Below are 22,854 nucleotides of genomic sequence, written 5' to 3' on the forward strand. Positions count from 1 at the left end.
TTATTTTTCCAATTCTTCATAAACAAGCAATATGCTCGCCCTCGCCTCCCCGTGCGGACGCCTCAGAGCCAACTCGGGCTTCGCCACGCACCAAGAGCAGACAGAAGACGCCAAATGGCTATAACTAGGAGAGAGGGAAAGGCAGCCGCGCGGCGTACAGCGTCCACCGTTCCCGCGCGCTTGGTCGCCCGACGCCTCACGAGCGAGGTTGCCTTGCTGGTGGCTCGAGGGCAGGTGGGGGCGCGTGCGCGCAGAAGGGCGGGGGAGGGGCCGTCGCGCGCCAGCAGGTGGGCGCGTTCTCCCTCGCGCGTGCGCGCGTCGTGCCCTCTCCCTCACGTTCCCCGCGCGCTGCGTCCCCTCCCCGCCGGGAGCGCGCGCCTCCAGTCCTCGCGCCAGGTCCTGCTTGGTCTCTCAGAGCCGCACACTCCCCGGATCTTCTGCCACAGCCGTCGCCTTCGCGGCGGCTCTCCAGCCCGGCGCCTCAGCCTCGGCGCCGCATCACCGCGTCCCAGACCTCCTTCCCTCCCTCTGCCACTCCCCCTCCCTTTCCCGCCCTTCTTGCCCACCCGGCCGGCAGAGAGAGCCTGGATACGAAGCAGGCGGGCTTCAGAAGGGGGTTGGAAAAATGGAGGTTCCGCGCCTGGATCATGCCCTCAACAGCCCCACCAGCCCCTGTGAGGAGGTGATCAAAAACCTCAGCCTGGAGGCCATTCAGCTGTGCGACCGGGACGGTAAGAGCGGCCGGGACCGCGAGCAAAGGGACCGAGTCCGCGCCGAGGCGCCGGGGCCACTCTGGCTCCGCCGACGCCGCTCTCCAGGGCGGCAGGGTCTTTTGTTGTCCCTTCTGTGCAAATAAATGCAGATATGGGCTACCCTCCGCCCACAGCCCTCCCCTCACCCCAGAAACAAAAGGACCCCGGGGCTCGCGCCTTGGCGCGGAAAGTCGCCGTCCACAACCGTGGCGCCCTTCGCCGCTTCGCCCGCCTGGCCCGGACGAGGGCGATGTTCCCGCTCGCGGCTCCTGCCCCGACGAGGCGTTTCCGATCTTTGCCGCAGTCCGAATTTCCTGGGTCGCCGGGCACTGAAGGGGAAATGCCCTCGGGATGTTTCTAGCAACCCCCTTCCCCCAGCACACACACACTAGTTAGCATTCTCTTCCAGAAACTTATCATTTTCTTTTTTAAACCTCCCATCGTCAGACTCCTCACATTAACAAGTCTTTTTAGACTCTTGGATTGGGATTAGGATGACAGTTTTTCAGTGAGGGCGCAGAAAAACGGTGCATTTCAGCACCAAGGACAGACACAATCTTCGTGGTTCTTGGGCTCTGAGTCAGACTGTCGAAAATATTGGCCTAATATATGTGCTGTGATTCAGACTATGTTGCGAGTACGTACCATTGCGTGTTGATATTATATCGTTTATTCTGTTGTTGAAGTTGACAGGCTCCTGTAGAAGGAAATTGATTGAATACAGGTCTGAGCGTTGAAGACATAAGCTAGTGCTGTGTGCAGTGGGGTTAGTTACAGCGCTTCTGGGTTAGTTGGACTAGTTAGAGTCTGCTATTTCAGTAATGTGGAACAAAACTTCATTTGTAAAGAAATCGTCTGATTAGTAATTGATTGGCCGAATGACTGTAAAATTCTACATCTGACAAAGGAAACACAGTGCACATGTTGTCAAGAGGGCCCCGAATACTTTTGACTATAAATGAAATTAATGTTTAACTGTATATGAAGGTAATGATTGTAAAACATTTATTTAACCAAAGTTATGTACAGATGCTAATACGCTCACAGTAAGGTCATAAAATTTATCAGCGTAATCCAAATAGGGAGCAGAGGTCTTGTTTCCAAAGTCATTTAAATGGTAATCACTTGGTTGGTCATTGCTATTCAGCACGTTTATATCAAGCGAGCACTGAGCACCGAATTTGTTTATTAATAAATTTTATATTTATTAATATAAGTTTATATTTAATAATTTTGAAACCAGAATTCAAACTTTTTGAAACCAAAACCACTTTAATTTCTGAAACAGGTGTAGTATATGAATAAATAAATACACTTGCAAAGGCAGCTTGTATTTCCTTTATTCTTAGACTATTTTGGTCACCGTGGTAGTAAGTGCACGTATTTATGGTATCTAAAAAAATTTATCATTTTGGTATTCCATATGTAAGCTTGCATGATTATAGACTATAAAGATTATTTTTAATAACACATAGGAAGTAATTTGGATTTTAGTTTATACTTTTATTAAATGACTTTTTGTAATTAACCATTGCAAGTTGTAAATATTTTTATTTTCTTAGATTGGTTTGAGGGAAACACAAGAATAATAAAAGTAGACTTCATTTTTATTTATTGCAATGATATAGCAAAAGCTCATTCTTGTACTCATTGGAACTAGGCATTCATTGTTGCTTTTCAGAACCCAGTAATTTCAATACTTAAAACTGCATTTACCACGTGTTTCAAAGATATTAGGGAAAATTTAAACTTTTTTATGAAGTTCACAGAGTTAACAGAGTGCAAAAATTAATGCTGTGTTTATTGTGATCCCCTAGAGGAGTAGCTATTTTATTCTGATATTATTTTATAGTTGTTTCTTTTCAAATTAGGAATCCCGCAAAATGAACAAATTATGTAACATTTAATTTTGGGGAGGGTGCTGGCACTAAGCAACATCTATGAAAATTACTATTTGCAGACTTCCAAGTAATTTAACGTAGACTAATTAACTAGGGTTTTATTTTATAAAATAGCATATACCAACAAATACAAAGAGCTAACTCTTCTACTAGAAGATGTATACAATTTGGAAATACTTTGTTTAGAGATGTTGTTAAATGCTTAACTTATTTTGTTATCCTATCTTACATGTCAATTCCAAAAATACTAACTTGGCTTCATATGAATAATTTAGGGGGAATAATGTTGTTTGTTTTTAATAGAACAACGTATGAAATGTTGCATTAAATTTGTCAAACAGACATTATTTAGCATCATTTTACATTGAGAAATTTTCAGCTGATGCTTTCTACTCCCTTTGCTTCCCTCCTTTCACTTTCTTTCCTCTCAAGTCTCATTATTTTACTTCTATAAATATGTAACATAGAAAAGGATGTGGCAGAATATGGGACAGAAGAGCTATTTATGTGTTTAAGTACCTAATAAGAGCCATATTTCATAATTTATGATAGAATACATTTGTTTTGTTTGCTCTTTTCTCACTTTATTTGAATCTACTGTTAATTTGGTGATGAAAGAAAATGAGAGAAACATTAATTCCCTGGAAGTGGAATAAAATAGAATAGGGGAAAGCATAGTATGATTGTTAAATGTAAATTTTCTTTTACCTTCTCCAATCAGAGATGTTTTTAATTTTATAATATTTTCATACTATATCAACCAAGAGTTATGCCTGCTGGTGAACATAACTGTGTATCTCTCTCATGTTTCGTTGGGTTTTTTTTTTGTTTTGTTTTTGTCTGTTACTTGCCTATTTTCCTATGAATTGATGATTACATTATCAATAATAATTCAATTTTTTTTCATAGTTTCTAAAAATATTTAATAGTTTCTGAAGAATATGGGTTAGAGTCCACATGGTCATATAATTGGCTTTTCAGTTAAGCAAGACAGTTACACACACACACACACACACACACACGCACACACACTACCTCATGGATAGTCTTTCCTAGGCATGTGTACTTTGTTTGCCAGCACCTGGTCCTTGCCTGAGCGTTACTCTGAAAATATACTGTAAATCTAGAGGTTTCTATTCCTATTGCAAGTAGAAGAGTATTTTTGTTTCTCCATCTCTGCTGTGCTGAAGTATACTCAAATTGCATACATGATGTACTTTTATTATGACTTTTCAAATAAAATGAAAGAGAAAATTTCTTGCTTGGAAACATTAATAATATGGGAGCCCATTTACAGTTTGATAGGTACTTCAGACCTTCACTGACCTGTGACGAGACAAAACAGCTCCCACCCCCACACAGAATTTTATATTACTTGTGCTTTTCATCTTTTAATCATATATATACACACACATATAATGTATATTTTATATATATATATATATGTATATGCTTTTTCTTCCTTGTTAAACAGGAAAGATTTATCTACATGTTGCCTTACATGTATCTAAGCTCCCTCCAGCTTTGTTATAGTAAGGAAGATAATACATAATTAATTTGTTTTAAAACATTTAAATCTACCCTTGAGGCTTGTAGCTTTAACAAATATTATTTCTATGAGTAGGGCACTTTATGACTGCCCAGATATGATATAAACCACAGGGTTTATGATGTAGTCAACAAGGAAACACGTTGGAAAGAAATTACACAGAAGCTGACAGATTTCCTTGTCTTTGTCTCTAACAATACTTATGTGGAAAAAATGGAGGAAAAAAAAATATTTTATTTCTTTTACATATTTAAAAAGATAAATTTCTTTGAATGTTGAGTTTATCAACTTTATTTAAATTGTGAGTCAGTTAAGACCTCATTTATGTTATTGGCATGTAAATTAAACAAATTTTAACTTTGGAAATAAAAGTAACAAATGCTTAGTAGCACGGTGATATTAGATAATCCTTAATGACATTTTCTGAAGCAGACATCTAAGAGGAGTACCCGTAACTGTTACCTTTAATAGTCTTTATTACAAGAATGTAAGGTGGTCATTACTCAGTCTCAGTGACATGCAGTATAGCATAGTGATAATACCATTTTAGATCAGACCACCCTTGTTAGAATATTGGCTCTTGAATGCCGTGTAACCTTAAATTACTTAACTTGTTTTAGCCTCAAGCTTTCTTATGTAAAGTGGGTATAATAATACCAATTCTGTAAGATCGTTTAAATAAGTAAATAAAGTATTACTTTCATAGAATTTACCAGTCTTGATATTAACACAAAATAGAGAGTAATAATTATTATTGTGAATGGAATGTTGTCCACATAACTTCTTGAATTGAACCACTGCTTTTTAAAATTTCTTTTTTTGCCAGTGTCTAGGTCCTTGTTGTTTTTCTTAATTTCAGTTACATGTTATTTAGTTAGGAAATCACTTCAACTTAATGAGTAATTACTAGAATCTGTAAATTCTGAATTTTAAAGACTAGTAAATTTTGAAATCACAGTTACAGTACTCTTATCTTTTACTTCTCTTCAGCATCCTATCAGTAATATCTTTATCACCTTAGCCCTAAAAATTGTTTTTAGTTTCTAGTTCAAATCTGCTGTTCGCTATTTTTCATGTGCCTTGTAACCTTGATGGTTGCTTTGTTTAGGTATTTTCCTTAGAGCCCTTCTCTGTTCTTAATTTACAATGTTTTTCTTTGTTAACTTTTTCCAAGGATAGATATATACTAGGACATGTAGCGTGTAGATTAATTTCTTTGACCCAAATATGACTATAGAGATATTAGTGAGTATGAAACAAAATAAAAATAAAATAAAAACTGAAAGAAATAAAAAATTTGAAACCCATCAGATTGTGTTAAACCAATTCATATTCTTGGTAGGGTTCTAATTCATTCCCAGGGAAGACCAGAAAGTTACTAGAGTGAAAGTTACATCAAAGGATATGTGACCAGACTCCCTCCAGTGGTAGAATCACTGATGTGTTGTAAGGTTAACACTGGCAACTTTGTTGCCTAGGTAGGCCTGGGTCAGAAATTCACTCTCTATAGAACACTATTTAGACAGCATTCAAATTACTTGGTTTTATCTCCGCTGATATTTCTTCCTCATTTGGGCCCAATCTTGATTTTTCCTCTAACTTATGTGAGTATACTTTCCTGATGACTTTTATATTTCATCCTGGGCCTCAATAATAACAACAGCTATGTCACTCATTGGAGCAAACATAAATCCTTCTACTTTCTGGTTTTCCTTCTCTGCCTTTCTTTAGTAGATGCATAATATAAGTTTTCCCTTGTAGAATGTGCCTCTTTCTTGGATTTATTTTCTATTTCTGTTATATTTCTGTATGTGAATCTTTTTATCCTTTATTATCCTTTATTAATTATTTAAATCCTATTTTTACTATAAAACTTATACCTCCTTTTTAAACTTTAAAATATTTCATTATTATCATTATTATTATTATTGAGATGGAGTTTCACTCTTTCTGAAATGCAGTGATGCAATCTCAGCTCACTGCAACCTCTGCCTTCCAGTTTCAAGCGACTCTCCTGCCTCAGCCTCCCAAGTAGCTAGGATTACAGACACCTGCCACCACGCCTGGCTAATTTTTGTGTTTTTAGTAGAGATGGGGTTTCATCATATTGGCCAGGCTGGTCTTGAACTCCTGACCTCGTGATCTGTCCGCCTCGGCCTTCCAAAGTGCTGAGACAGTAGTTAAACTGTCCTTTGAGCAGACTATATTTTATATACATACATTTGAGAAGTAAGATCAGTGTTTGGAGAATACTTAAATGTATAGAAGAATAGGACAGTCTGAGCAGAAAAAAATAGGTAGAAAGCTTCAGCATATTCTGTATATGTTAAGGGTAGTGACTGGAAATGGTATGTAAGAAACCAAAAAAGAATCATAAGGAATTCACGATTGATTGAAATTTCAGGCAACATGGAAAGTAATCAGGAATAACTTCAGGATTTTAAGTCTGGGAAATATGAAGAATCATTGACAGGAAAGGAAAAAAAGAGAAAGAAAATAATATTTAAACATTCTGATGACATTAATTTTTTACATCTCAGATTTTAGGAGCCAGTGAATATCCAAATATGTCCTAAGTACTTTTCTAGGGGCATATCTCTCTCATAGATATTGTTTTACCAGAATAATATTGTATACTGCTTTGTCATTGTTGTTTCAGTGTGTTTCCCCATGAGAATACCCACTGATATTCTTTTAAGGCTCTTTTTATTTTCTTTATTCTCACTCCTCAAAAGCCATACAAGGTCTGATGATAATACTGTGAGAATCAGTATTATACAAAACTAACCACTTAATAGTTTAGAGAGGATTGTGAAATAGTTATTTTTGAGCTATCTCCATAAAAATATTGTTGAATCTTAGGAGACATTTTTGAGACATTAGTATAAAGCAAAAAGAATTTTTGAGTTATATGAAGATGTTTCAAATCTAACATTAAGAGAACCCTTAGAAATTTAAAAGGTCAGCAATTCTTGTATTCTGGGGAAAAGAGTTCTAGAATGGCGAGCATTGCTCATAGAAACATATTCCACTAGGGAGAGTGGAAATTAAGTGAAAAGGGAAAGGTTAGGATTTAACTTCAGTTTTACAGTGACCTTTAATGTGCTTTGTATCTCATCCTTTGAGGGAAAGGGGTGGTCACATCCAACTTTAAACAACAAAGATGAAATAAATCTACAACCAGGTTTGTTACAAATGTAAATAAGTGCCCTATATTTTGAAGATGCTCAACAGATGTGAGTTGAACCAAGAACATCATACTTGGAATTGTCGTTAGTTTTGTTTGTTATATTATGACTATTTGAGCCATCTTGTGGCTCATTTAAAAGGGGCTGCTCCTTGGGGATTTTGCATATACATCATTTGTTGTAGTGATTGTGGCAACTAGTGTAAATAGATCTGTATTTTTGTTTTCTATAGCCTGTGGGAATGTTGCTATCTAATAATAGTATGAAAGGCTTATAGTTTCCTTAGACACGTGCCAATAAAGACAAGGCATAAAAGATTTTTCAGTATACTCTGATTTTTTTGAGAAATAGTGTCTCATCTTCCATGAATTTGAATATTGGTGAATCTCTCAGTCTTTAACACTTTAAAAGCTGATGATAAATGTCAACAAGAATTATGTAACTTTTGATCATCTACTGTGCAATAGGTCCAGTAGGTCCTTAATGGCTGCATTTTAGAGTTATATCTGTGATGTAGAACAGGGGCGTGCATGTTATGGTCCCTGGGCAAAATCCATAAGCCTGCTACCTGTTTTTGTAAGTAAAATTTTTTTGGAATACAGCCATATTCATTTGTTTACATACTGTCTATGGCTACTTTCTTGCTACAACAACAGGGTTGAATAGCTATAACAGACCACATAGCCCACAAATCCTAAAATGCTTACTGTCTAGCCCTTTATAGAAAAAGTTTGCCAACACTTAGTGCAAAAGATTGAGAACGTAAGTTAATCTCTCTTGATAGGAATAAAAATACTGCAAAGAGAGTTTTGGGGGGAAAAAAAACTGTGTACTCATCTTGCTTTTATATGTTTCCAGGGTTTTGTGATTAGGTGAGTCAGGCAGAGGGATGTAGAGAGTTGAATAATGTTATCAGGGAGTAAGTTAGTTCTGTATGGAGTCAGTCAAAGATGGATGGCCCCCTATACCATTGTGTCTGATAAGCAGTGACAGAAACAGGCCGTAGTTTTAACTTGAAATCTAGCCTTCATATAAATAAGTTTAGAAAGAAATGCTATATATGCACATGTGTTTCCATATACACTTATAATTCTATCAATAGATGTGTTTTTAAAAGTGTCAAAGATAGTGTGAACTTTGAGAAATATGTATAATTATATTGATACATGTTACAAAGATTTATGTAAATATCATATTCTTCCTTTGAAACCAAACTCTTTTTTAAAAAGAGTCAAGATCATACTCATCTTTCTGTCTTCCATAGTCTATCTCAAGCTGTCTATAAAGGACCCTTTTATTTTTCTTTTTTTAATTTCCAATCTGTTACAGTGTGAAACTTATTGAGAATATTTAAAAATGATTTCTAGAAAAATGAAATTAAAATGATAACAAATGAATTCAACAGAAGTAACATTCACTGTTAAATTCCTTTAAAAGTTTCTAAATGCTTAATCCTAATTTTTATATTTAATTTCATCACAGATTGATAGTTTGTAGACTACTGCTTGTGAATAGACCACGTTTTTAAGTAGCATGAGCTAGAGGACTGTGCCATTCTATTTTTGTTCAATGACTAATTTATAGGAACTTCCCTTAGCCAGTTAAGAGTCTACTTTGTTTTCTTTTGTTTTTCTACTTACTATTTTTATGATTTATTTTTATATGCATTCCAACTTTAGGTTCTGAATTAAGAACAGGAAAAAAGAACAGAGAAATGGATATAACTTGGATTCTGGGTTCCAAAGATTTAGGAAGACAATTTATTTTGAGAATCAATATGTTTAAGTAGATAATTATAATAATATTTGATAAATACTGTAACGGAGTATAGAAGAGAAAGTGGTTAATCCTATCTTGAGTCTAAGGAGCAACATTTTATTGAGGGTTAAAAGTAAAATAAAAATTTGCCAGAAGAAGAATTAGGAGAGGGGCATTTCTGGCTGAGATAAGAGAATACACAAAGGCTTAAAATCATGTATTCTGGGAATGCATAGCATTTGATATTGCTGGAGGAAAGAAGTGTGCCTGGTGGAAAATTAAGCTGAAAGCTAGTTACGGCTAGCTAGGTTATGCCTTGATTAGAATTTTTGATTTATTATCTTAGATTTCAAACTTCCTAATTTGTGAAGAATGTTTGTTTTATAATATAACGTTGTTCAACAAATAAAAGTAGCATTTTATTGTATAACTGTCCTATAATTTTATACTTACAGCATTTTTCAAATAAAGTCAATCAGTGGTATAGTGGGAATTTAAATTAGCAGCTATGCTTGAAAGTTACTGTTTTATATCAGCTTCAGCATCCACTATATTTCTGTATCTTATTTTTATTGCATTATATGTAGAAAATTCTGGTTCATACAAATAAGTAGTGGCAAATTGTAATGTTTTTAAGTCATTTGGCCTTCTCAGGATATTCTTCAAATAAACTGATCCAGACCAAAAAGAGAAATATTAAGATTTTTGTCAAAGTTGAATAATGAAAGAATAAATGTTTCATTTGAGGGTAAGTGACAGAATCGATTCATCAGTCATTTCATTTTTTCATTGTTTGATGATAAAATCTTGTATCATTCTGAGATATTTATTGATAACATTTTTAAAACTCATACTTTTCTGCTGATTCTGTTAAAATTTCAGAGCAGTTGATTTGTTTTCCTTGCATGATGAGTCTTAACTGTAAGAATCAATTTCATTTCTGAAAACTTATTTGCATTATAAGCTTGGCAATATTGTGACTGTAGTGTCAAATTGAATTTCTTTAGCTTTTTAAAGAGCTAGATAACCAAATTGGTTTTCCCTAGTTACTTATATTTGAAAGATACTTCTCAGAGTTTTTAAAAATTACATTTAGAAAGTGTTTCTTGTTTTTCGAAGAATATTTATACCTTGATTCAGGGCACTCAGCTAAGTTTGGTATGAAAAATGAACTTTGAAATTTTCTGTTCTTAACCTTACAATTAGCTCAGAAAAAAATTCCCAACAACTTCAATGTAAAGGATAGTTTAAATGTGATTATCCAAAACTATTTTTAAATATCTAAATATCTAATCCTTATTAGTGTATAGTTACTACTTGATGAAATCTGGCAACAACTTTTATAGGAGCTACCATTCCTGCGATTTTTTATGTTATCTATTTGCCTCAATATAGTTGTCTTAACATTTCTGACAGTTTAGTTAATGGTGTGTTAAAAATTGATTTAGACATTAACATTTTCTTCTCCATTGTGTATTGTATTACGATTTCTGTTACCTAGTTAAAAAACTTGTGCAAAAGCAAATGTAGAGATTTGACCCATGTATATTCTCATTGAGTTAAATTGGAAAGATCTTACCTAATCTCAACAATTTAATTAACTAGATATATGTGATGAATATTTTTTGTATTACATTTTCAGATATGTACCAATATTTTGTTTCAGTTTTTTGACAACAGCTCACTCATTTAACATTTGTTGCAGTATCAATAATGCAAGATTTGATAAGGTTTTCTCTAATTGTGTATGCTTTTGTTCATAGGTGATAACTTTATTCTGATTACATTTTAATCATTAGATTTGCAGTAACTTCAGTCACTGTATATTTTACTGCAAAATTATGGAACTTGTCAGCAGCCATATCACTATTTTGCCAAACTTTGTTATAAAAAATCAATGAAAATTTGTCAGTTTTTATCACTACAATGTAAGTCTTAATGATAGATGACTATCATTATATTTTAGCCTTGAGTGAGTATTCCTGAGAGCTTCCAGCATATTTATCTCATTTTGAACATAGTTGCCACTATGGTCAATATGTGTTGAAAACTCAAAAGGTAATAATTAATAGTAAGACTTAATATATCTTGAGTCAAATAAGTAACAATATATCCATTTTAAATTTGTCTGTTATTTCCTGTTTTCAGCCAGTTTCATTTCTAGTTTTAGAGATAATTGTTTCATTTCCTATACTGGAAAAAGTATAACTTTATATCCCAAACGAGATTAACTTTATCACAAATACAATTAGAGAAGAAATATGCAAATTTCATAGTAAACTCTTAATCTGTTTAAGAGAGGAAGGGCCAAACAGTTGAACCAGAGCCTTACCTGCAACTAATTGAACTCTGCATTCAAGTACATAATGTCTTTGTAAAACTTTACTTGAGCATATACTTGCTGGCTTGAATTTAAACAAACACACATGAAACAGAGCTACACCTTTTATTAGCACATGGTGCCATTTTGTGCACTGAGGTAGCAGGCAAAGTCTTCTTTTAATGTTTACCCAAAATAACATAATAGAGGACAATTTAATGTTTGCCATTTATATTACAGTTAAAAAAATAGTTTTTAAATAATTAAAAAGGAAGTTAAATGATAATTTTTGATACACTTCTCAGTCACCTCTTCATTAAAAAATATTTAAGTCATTGGTCAGTGGTTCTCAAAATGTATCACCTAAACAGCTTACTAAAACAGATTGCTGGGACCTATCCCCTGAGTTTCTGATTCCTTAGATCTGGGTGGAGCCCAAGAATTTGCATTTCTAACAGATTTCTAGGGGATGTTGGTGTTGGTGATCCAGGGTCCAGGCTTAGAGAAGCAATGCTTTCGGTAGCATGGCCAAAGAAGTTCTTAGGTGGAGAAGAGATATTAGATATTTGTTGTTTAGATACAGTGTTCTGGCATCCATTGGATGAATGAACTGGGATATTGAACTCAGAGACTGTAAATACCTAAATGGCAATTATAGATAATAAGTACGATTTTTAAGACAAGATAGATAAAAATTAGGGGTGGAATTAACCAACATTTCTGCGACAAAAAATCTGTTAACTTTGTGATCAAACTGGAAGTGTGGCGTATGAAAAAGGAGTTGTTGAGGATGACTAAATTTGCTAGATTGGGAGATGGGGTACATTTTTTACCAGCAAATAAAATAGGAATTGTTAACTGGGGGGAATATTAAAGAGTAGGTTTGAAGACAAACTATTACAGTCCTTTCTGGACAAGTTAGATTTCAATATCTATGGAATATCTAGATGGAAATTTTCAGAAAGCTGTTAGAAATATTTATCTGTGTCTTGTAGGGAGAGAGTTTGAGAATAAAGATGAAAATTTGGTAGTATTCTCTAGGCTATTTTCTCTTGTCATATTTCTTCTTTATCAAGTGTTCCTCCTTCATCTTCTAGTCAGTCTTTGAGACCCATGTCAGGTTGTTGAACTGCTCATTAGAGTAAATTAGAATGCTTGTGCCTTTTGTGTGTGTGTGTGATATCTGAAAGGATCATTTGAAAATTAATTACTTTAGATATAATTATATTTGGTGGGTTGTGGTTATTTGGGGCAGTTAACATGGAAGAAATACAATTAACCTAAGCTCTGTGCTTGATAGATTTCTCCCCCCTATTTTGACTGACAAGAGAACTAAGTGTATGATTATCTGTGCTTACTGTAGAAATACACTAGATTAATTTTTCCCCCTTAAGCAACATAATCTGTGTTGCATAAAATAAATACAGTGCATAAAATCACTGAACTGTTGGAACTCAAATTAGCAGAAAAATAGTGACAGTGAAGCCTAAAGAAAAATTAAAATCTTCACCAAATCTGTGTCTAAGGCTTTCAATTTGAACATATATGTCCAAGATTTTCTTTTTGACCTTGAACCTACTAATTTTAATGTTTACTAAGGTATTTGTTGAGTGCTAGGTTACAATAAGACATAGTTTTTTTTTAGAAAGTTATTTTTTTTTGCAGTCTTTTTGTTGAAACGTAGATACACCTTCCATTTTAATAAATATGGCTTTTTAGTTTTTGTATAACATTTTCAAGCTGTGCTAAGACTGAATATTTGAGCCTATTTTTATATATTTTCTTCTGGTGTAATCCAGTATATCCAATATTAATTTCTATGGTGCTTGATAGCTTGATACAGCTTTTTTGGCTGTTATTTTTGGTGATTAAAAAAGGAAGCCCTAAAAACTAAAAAAGCAGTGGTTCTGGAATTTGCTGTTTATACTACTTGCTTTGCTAAAAGCTTTACATATTTACATTCTAATGATAAAATTTATAGAATTGAAATTAAGCTTAAAATAATGATAAACATTCCAAATTCCAAATACAATTTAGCTACTTCTTCTAGAACTTTTGTTTGGCACTATGTATTATAGAAGCATTTGTTTGCCTATATAATTTTTTTGTTGTTGTTTTTGAGACAAAGTTGTGCAGTGTTGCCCAGGCTGGCGTGCGGTGGTGCAATCTCGGCTCACTGCAATCTCTGCCTCCCAAGTTCAAGCAATTCTCCTGTCTCAGCCTCCTGAGTAGCTGGAATTACAGGCGTGCACCACCATGACCAGCTAACTTTTTTGTATTTCTATGATATTTATATTTCTGAGAGCTTCATATGGATCCACCATTGAATGTTTTCCTTCGCTACCCTCATAATAGTTTCAAGAATGTTTTCCAATTTCTTTTCTTACAGTGTTAATACTTTTCTATTTTAATTTTATAACATAGAAACACCACCTAGTTTCACTATATTATAATATTTTAATGCAAATGTTAAATATATTTCCCTGAGTGCATGCATAGTGCTATTTACTGCAGATAATGTGTGTGTGTTTACTTATTTTCATTGCACTGTGAAATGCTGATGTGCCATATTTTAAGAAAATCTGAAATATGATATCTAAACTTAGAAAACACATTAATCAGGGAATAATTATTTTCCCCGCAGTAGTGTTCTCTGTTAGTTTTTCAGTGTTCTTCATTGTTGTCAAATTCAGAAGAATTTGACAGAAAGGCAGAATGGCAGTGAAATGTGATACCAACTAATTTGTCTTAAACAATGGTTTCTTAAGTTATCTCTGAAATTTTTATGAGAGGAAGTATATACTAAACATTGGAAATTCAAAGATCCAGCATTTTTAACTTCACCTATTTATAGGCCATGTCAAAGGTAGCTAAATAGGACAATTTTAATAGCACCCTAGACAGCTGAATTTCTGGCATTTACCTGTGAGTGTAGAAAGCTTGTTGCCCAGCATTTCTGTCAATGTTTCTTTATATTTTCTTTGAGCATACAGAATTCTTGTGAAATGTCAAAAACATTATTTTTAAGTAAAAAATGACCCCTGAGAAAGAAAAGTGTAGTGATGTAATATTTTTAATATTTGCTTTCTCAGTGACAGTTAGGTGCTGTCACTTCTTGGACCAATCCTACTATGGTATGATGATTTTGAGGAATCAGAATGTAATGAATCCTTCCTAATTCTAGTTTCAGCCATTGAATAATGAAATTTGGAATTACACTAAAATGCTTGCTAATGATTTATCATAATTATGAATTAAAATATTAAAGGTGAATATGGGCCTTGATATTTTTAAAGTTATAAATATATTTGAAACCTTACTTGAAGATTAGAGGTTTATCATTTATTTTTAATTCATCTATCAGAGAAATACATAGGAAGTTCTCCTAACTGACTTGTGGTGGAGATAGGGGTCATGAGAGTAAAGCAAAAGAATTTGAAGGATAAATAGAAGTTAGGAGGGAAAAGTTGGGAAAATAGATGAGCTATCAGGAGATAGTAGTAGAAATAGTGAGTGAAAGATTACATAGGCAGTAGTAGACCAGGTATAAGGAATCACTCCAACGAAGGCTTAGTAGTGACTGGGGTTAGGGTGAGATTGAGAGTTAGATGAGATTAGATTAGAGACGAAAATATGCCAGGTCTTGAAGGACTAATTTAAAATATTATCCCGATGGAGTGGTGGTTGAAAAATTACCCACCAGGTACAATGTCTAATATTTCAGTAATAGGATACACTAGAAGCCCATCCCCCATCGTTATGCATGTAACAAACACGTGTACCCCAGAATCTAAAATGAAAAAAAATTAATAAAATTTAAAAATATAAAACGTTATTCCATGTCAACTTTTTTACATGATTAGCCAAGGAAAGATTTGAAGCATTAGAGTAACATTGTCTTCACATGAATGAGTAAGAGGAGAATTTCAACAATTATTGTTCAGATAATTAAACTTCAAATAACTTTTGCTAAATGACTTGGGTAATTTAGACGTGTATGTCTGTGCTTCCTTATTCTGAATGATACCACTTTCATACCATTTTGGTGTGCTTATACAGCTTCGAGTGCTTAAATAATATTACATTTTATAACCAGAGTTAAGGAAACAGAATGTTAGGCCTAGGAAGTGCCTTCAAAACCATTTAATTCAAACTTTCCGATTTTCAGTTGTGAACATGTAGGATTATTGAGGTAAAATAACCTGTCTAATTTCATGTAGCTATCAAACAGCAGAGTCAGGATTTGAACCAGTTTGTCTATTTCTGAAGCTCATGCTCTTAACTAATATCATTCTGCAAAATAAAATCAGTAAGTACCTTAGACGTGATTTTTCAAACTGTTTTATTAATACATTTTTTACTTAGGGATTAAAACCTACTATGTAGACATAATAATTTACAAGGTTGTAAACTGCAGCACCCATAACTTCTGCAGAGTATAGTGATTACTAAAAAGGCCATAGATTGCAATCTACCTATCTGACGACAAAGGGCTAATATCCAGAATCTACAAAGAACTTAAACAAATTTACAAGAAAAAAAATCAAAACAACCCCATCAAAAAGTGGGCAAAGGATATGAACAGACACTTCTCAAAAAAGGCATTTATGCAGCCAACAGACACATTAAAAAATGTTCGTCATCACTGGCCATCAGAGAAATGCAAATCAAAACCACAACAAGATACCATCTCACACTAGTTAGAATGGTGATCATTAAAAAGTCAGGAAACAACAGGTGCTGGAGAGGATGTAGAGAAATAGGAACACTTTTACACTGTTGGTGGGACTGTAAACTAGTTCAGCCATTGTGGAAGACAGTGTGGCAATTCCTCAAGGATCTGAAACTAGAAATACCATTTGACCCAGCCATCCTATTACTGGATATATACCCAAAGGATTATAAATCATGCTACTATAAAGATACATGCACACGTATGTTTATTGCAGCACTATTCACAATAGCAAGACTCGGAACCAACCCAAATATCCATCAATGATAGATTGGATTAAGAAAATGTGGCACATATACACCATAGAATCCATAACAAAGGATGAGTTCGTGTCCTTTGTAGGAACATGAATGAAGCTGGAAACCATCATTCTGAGCAAACTATCGCAAGGACAGAAAACCAAACACTGCATGTTCTCACTCGTAGGTGGGAATTGAACAATGAGAACACATGGACACAGGGTGGAGAACATCACACACCAGTGCCTGTCGTGAGGTGGAGGGAGTGGGGAGGGATCGCATTAGGAGAAATACCTAATGTAAATGACGAGTTAATGAGTGCAGCACACCAACGTGGCACATGTATACATATGTAACAAACCTGTATGTTGTGCACATGTACCCTAGAACTTAAAGTGTAATTTTTTTTAAAAAGTCCATAAATAATGGTAAATTGCTCATTTAGATGCACGTATAAGGGTTGTTTTCCATTGACTGGAAAGGGAGTAAAAAAGCCTAAGGGATTACATGTTGTTACGGGAATTTACATCAAGATCAAATTCCATGGGAAGTCTTTATATAGATTCAGAATATAAAGGATTTATAGAATATATATAGGGTTTAGGCCAATAAACCAAGTTCCTGAAAACTTTATATAAAGAACTATTATAAGTAAAACAAAGCATAAAGTATGTTTTCAGCATGTAGAAATATTAAATTAAAAATCTTCTAACCTGCTAGGAGACTAGACCTTAAGTTAACACTAAAATATTATGAAAATTGATGACTGCTGCCATTTAAATTCTATGTTACTATTAGGGTAGATGGTATAATTTGAGGTGACAGTTCATAACCATTCTAAATAGTCTAAATGGTTACAAGTTACATAAAGTTATGTTTTATCATGTAATGAGTTCGTGTATGATGACTTTTAGCAGAACCCTTTTTTGTGGGAGCTTTAAATTTCTCCTGTCAGTCAAACTAGAATTATTTTAAAAAGAAAGAGGAGGAGAATTTCAAAGTCCTGGATTAGTGCAAATTTAGTTTGGTTTCATTCCCATGTCAACTGGGAGAACTCAAGGACCAGATTCTCAGTTTATGTTGATTTTGTTCCCTTTTGTGTGTATGTCCTTTTTATTTTATGTGTGACCTTTTAACATTAGCTTTAATCTGAGTTTTTTTTTTTCTTAACATATTACTTATTGTCAACATTGGTAGGGAGTGCCATCTCCACTATGCTTTTAGTTATATATTTATATTTTTATGCTTCCATATGTCAATTCATTCACATGTTTATCATTCACTCAACAAATATTTATTAGGACCAGGCACTCATTTAGACAGGGCCAGTAGAAAGGTATCTCATAAAGTTTTTTTTTTTTTTTTTAATTTTGAGACAGTTTTACTCTTATTGCTCAGGGTGGAGTGCAGTGGCTTGATCTTTGCTCACTGCAACCTCCGCCTCCCGGGTTCAAGTGATTCTCCTGCCCCAGCTTCCCAAGAAGCTGGTATTACAGGCACCTATCACCACGCCTGGCTAATTTTGTGTTTTTAGTAGAAATGGGGTTTTGCCATGTTGGCCAGGTTGGCCTCGAACTCCTGACCTCAGGTGATCTGCCTGCCTCGGCCTCCCAAAGTTCTGGGATTACAGGCATGAGCCACCGCGCCCGGCCTCATAAAGTTTTTAAAAGAACGTCAAGTGAATATACTTAAAAGTTACACTTAAATAAGATAAAATTACCCAGTTCCTTGTAGACGTTTTACTCATGTTATCCTGTTGTAACAGCTTTTTCTCATGTGACATGAGACATGAGACATGAGACATGAGTATGAGATGTGACATGAATGTGAGATTGATTATGTGTGGGTTGGCCATGGGACCAAAAGGGAAGTAGTTGATTCATCTGTTTTCCACAGCATTTTGTCTTTAAAAAAAAAAAAAAAAAATTACAACCATGTTTTTCTTTCACCAACCATGAGATTTCCTAATTGTTCACATTATTAATAATTGTTTTTATTCTTTAAAGTTCTTAAGGTAGTCACCTATTTTGTGAGCTCATCATGTAAAGCATATTTGTGAGTGTTTTTCTCATGTATTTATCTTCATGTGCCCTGTTAAAAGAATGATATAACATGCTAGTTACCAATATGCTAGAGTATTACAGAGTTTTATATGTAACCTATGTTCATAATTCTACTTCAGCTAATATTTTTCAGGCAGAAAGAGCAGTCATACTTAAAGCTTGACTTCTGGGGTGGCGGCAACAACAATAGGGTTTGAATTAGTATTAAGCCATAAGTCTTAGCCTGATGATTTTTCTGGCTTTCATAATATAAATTCCTTAATACTACTTGTAAGTTTAGCCTGTCTTCAGTCACTGGAAATAATTCTGCATCTGAGAACAGATATAGTAAGGAACTTAAGGTCAGGATTTTATGGCCTTAGCACTGAGTAATTCTTGGCATTACTTTGTCCTACTACATTGATTCTAGTAATTAAACTCTTATTTTAACTTCTTTGATCAAGCTCCTTATATCTATCTGTAGCAATTGAATCCTTGTGTTTTCATCTATAAATGAATCTATCCCATATTTTCTTGCTCAAATTCTAGTCCCTGTAGCCTAAGGTTCTATTTTGAATACCAGGATTTTGCCTTTCATGGTTTCTTGTGGGTAGAACTGTACAACTTGCTGGTAAGCCTCCCTGATGCAAGCGATAACTTTATAACTTGATCTCCTTCCCATTGCCTTTTGTTAGATTACTTATACTCCGTGTCATACTTTCTCTATTGAATGGGACTTCTGCCATTTGTAGGCTGCAAGGTCTCTATCTGTCTTGATTATGTCTCCCTTCCTGATATTTGGAGTTCTCATGATTGGCATCTCTACTTCAAAGATCTGTCTAATCTCTGGATCTCTGCAAACTGACTCTTAACGGTGTAACCTATCCTAAACTGAGTCTCTGTTTTTACAGTGGCCAGCTGGAAATTATAAAGATTGCCTAGTTCTGGAAATTCAGCAAACCAAGTACACTCAGTGAATATAACTCATGTTGTGTTTAGGTGTAGAAACATTTAGAAGCACATTTATTTAATTCAAATGTGTGTACTTGTACATAAGGGAGACAGAAAATTGTAAAAGTACATACCTAAAAGCTGTTATTTCTTTTTTATTTTTTAGTAGTTTTCGAAGAACTTAAATCCAAAGAGACAAGAAAAGGATAAAAGCAACATTGGTTCATGGCAAGTTATTACATTTTAAGTGCTTAACTGTAAGTGCAGTTTATCTCCTGCACTGGTCATGTTTTTGACTTCCCCAAATTATGGAAAGTGTGACATGCTTCATTAACATAGTACTTAACATTACAAATAGGAAAAGATGGGCTTCTTTGGAAAAACAATACAGCAAGAGAACCCTTTTCTCAGTGAATGATAGGCTAACACAACAGAGATCTTTCAGTTAAAGCAGAATCTTAGGTAAGGTACATAGCTAATGTAAGGTACATCTTAAGTAAGGTACCTTAGCTGTATACATTACTTAAGAATATCACAGAGGTGGCTGGCAAGATGGCAGAATAGGAACAGCTTCAGTCTGCAGCTCCCAGTGAGATCAGCGCAGAAGGTGGGTGATTTCTGCATTTCCAACCGAGATACCTGGCTCATCTCATTGGGACTGGTTAGACAGTGGGTGCAGCCCACAGAGGGCGAGCCGAAGCAGGATGGGGCGTTGCCTCACCTGGGAAGCACAAGGGGTCAGGCAACTCCCTCCCCTAGCCAAAGGAAGCCATGAAGGACTGTGCCAGGAGGACCAGTGGACTCCGGCCCACATAATACACTTTTCCCATAGTCTTCGCAACCCGCAGACCAGGAGATTCCCTCGGGTGCCTCTGCCACAGTGTAAACACACAGGGCCCTCACAGTGTAAACAAAGCCGCCAGGAAGTTCGAACTGGGCAGAGCCCACCGCAGTGCAGCAAAGCCACTATAGCCAGACTCCCTCTCTGGATTCCTCCTCTTTGGGCAGGGAATCTCTGAAAGAAAGGTGGCAGTGGCCAGGCTCGGTGGCTCACACCTGTAATCCCAGCACTTTGGGAGGCTGAGGCTGGCAGATTACGAGGTCAGGAGATCAAGACCATCCTGGCTAACACAGTGAAACGCCATCTCTACTAAAAATGCAAAAAATTAGCCAGGTGTGGTGGTGGATGCCTGTAGTCCCAGCTACTCAAGAGGCTGAGGCAGGAGAATGGCGTGAACCCGGGAGGCGGAGCTTGCAGTATGTCGAGATGCGCCAGTGCACTCCAACCTGGGCGACAGAGCAAGACTCCGTCTCAAAAAAAAAAAAAGAAAGGCAGCAGCCCCAGTCAGAGGCTTATAGATAAAACTCCCATCTCCCTGCGACAGAGCACTTTGGGGAAGGGATGGCTATGGGCGCAGCTTTTCCGGACTTAAACGTTCCTGCCTGCCAGCTCTGAAGAGAGCAGTGGATCTCCCAGCACAGTGCTTGAGCTCTGCTAAGGGACAGACTGCCTCCTCAAGTGGGTCCCCGACCCCCATGCCTCCTGACTGGGAGACACCTCCCAGCAGGGGTCGACAGACACCTCATACAGGAGAGCTCTGGCTGGCATCTGGCAGGTGCCCCTCTGGGATGAAGCTTCCAGAGGAAGGAACAGGCAGCAATCTTTGCTATTCTGCAGCCTCTGCTGGTAATACCCAGGCAAACAGGGTCTGGAGTGGACCTCCAGAAAACTTCAGCAGACCTGCAGCAGAGGGGCCTAACAAACAGGTATAGCGTCAGCATCAACAAAAAGGATGTCCACACAGAAACCTTATCTGAAGGTCACCAATATCAAAGAACAAAGGCAGATAAATCCATGAAGATGAGGAAAAACCAGCGCAAAAAGGCTGAAAGTACAAAAAACCAGAACACCTCTTCTCCTCCAAAGGATCACAACACCTCGCCAGGAAGGGAACAAAACTGGACAGAGCATGAGTACTGGACAGAGCATGAGTTTGACTAATTGACAGAAGTAGCCTTCAGGAGGTGGGTAATAACAAACTCCTTCGAGCTAAAGGAGCATGTTCTAACCCAATGCAAGGAAGCTAAGAACCTTGAAAAAAGGTTAGAGGAATTGCTAACTAGAATAACCAGTTTAGAGAAGAACAGGAATAACCTGATGGATCTGAAAAATATAGCACAAGAACTTCATGAAGCATACACAAGTATCAATAGCCAGATAGATCAAGCAGAAGAAAAGATATCAGAGATTAAAGATCAAGTTAATGAAATAAAGCATGAAGACAAGATTAGAGAAAAAAAAAAATGAAAAGGAACGAACAAACCCTTTAGAAATATGGGACTATGTGAAAAGACCAAACCTACATTTGATTGGTGTACCTGAAAGTGACAGGGAGAATGGAACCAAGTTGGAAAACACTCTTCAGGATATTATACAGGAGAGCTTCCCCAACCTAGCAAGACAAGCCAAAATTCAAATTCAGGAAATACAGAGAACAACCCCAAGACATGTAATTGTCAGATTCACCAAGGTTGAAATGAAGGAAAAAATGTTAAAGGCAGCCAGAGAGAAAGGTTGGGTCAATCACAAAGGGAAGCCCATCAGACTAACAGCAGATCTCTCTGCAGAAACCCTACAAGCCAGAAGAGAGCAGGGGCCAATATTCAACATTCTTAAAGAAAAGAATTTTCAGCCCAGAATTTCATATCCAGCCAAACTAAGCTTTATACATGAAGGGGAAATAAAATCCTTTACAGACAAGCAAATGTTGAGAGGTTCTGTCACCACCAGGCCTGCCTTACAAGAGCTCCTGAAGGAAGTACTAAACATGGAAAGGAAAAACCAATACCAGCCACTGCAAAAACATACCAAATTGTAAAGACCATGGACGCTTTGAAGAAACTGCATCAACTAATGGGAAAAGTAACCAGCTAGCATCATAGTGACAGAATCAAATTCACGCATAACAATATTGACCTTAAATGTAAATGAGCTAAATGCCCCAATTAAAGGACACAAACTGGGAAATTGGAAAAAGAGTCAGGACCCATTGGTGTACTATATTCAGGAGACTCATCTCACATGCAAAGACACACATTGGCTCAAAATCAAGGTATGGAGGAATATTTACCAAGCAAATGGAAAGCAAAAAAAGCAGGGGTTGCAATCCTAATCTCTGATAAAATAGACTTTAAACCAACAAAGATCAAAAAAAGACAAAGAAGGGATCAATGCAACAAGAAAAGCTAATTATCCTAAATATATATGCACCCAATACAGGAGCACCCAGATTCATAAAGCAAGTTCTTAGAGACCTACAAAGAAACTTAGACTCCCGCACAATAATAGTGGGAGACTTTAACATCCCACTGTCAATATTAGACAGATCATTGAGACAGAAAATTAACAAGGATAGTCAGGA

At 36.1% G+C, this 22,854-nt stretch overlaps 1 protein-coding gene across 1 annotated transcript in view; it reads left to right on the plus strand.

Annotated features, from left to right (window-relative positions):
* The first annotated feature begins 303 nt into the window (after positions 1-303).
* Positions 304-22,854, plus strand: part of PHYHIPL (phytanoyl-CoA 2-hydroxylase interacting protein like) — a 64,418-nt gene continuing 41,867 nt past the window's right edge. The window contains exon 1 of the mRNA XM_003903925.4: positions 304-731. Coding sequence (XP_003903974.1) covers positions 626-731 — 106 coding nt within the window. The 5' untranslated portion in view covers positions 304-625. The remainder of the gene's footprint in view (positions 732-22,854) is intronic.

Source organism: Papio anubis, chromosome 11 (genome assembly GCF_008728515.1).
Source record: "Papio anubis isolate 15944 chromosome 11, Panubis1.0, whole genome shotgun sequence".
NCBI classification, from domain to species: domain Eukaryota; kingdom Metazoa; phylum Chordata; class Mammalia; order Primates; family Cercopithecidae; genus Papio; species Papio anubis.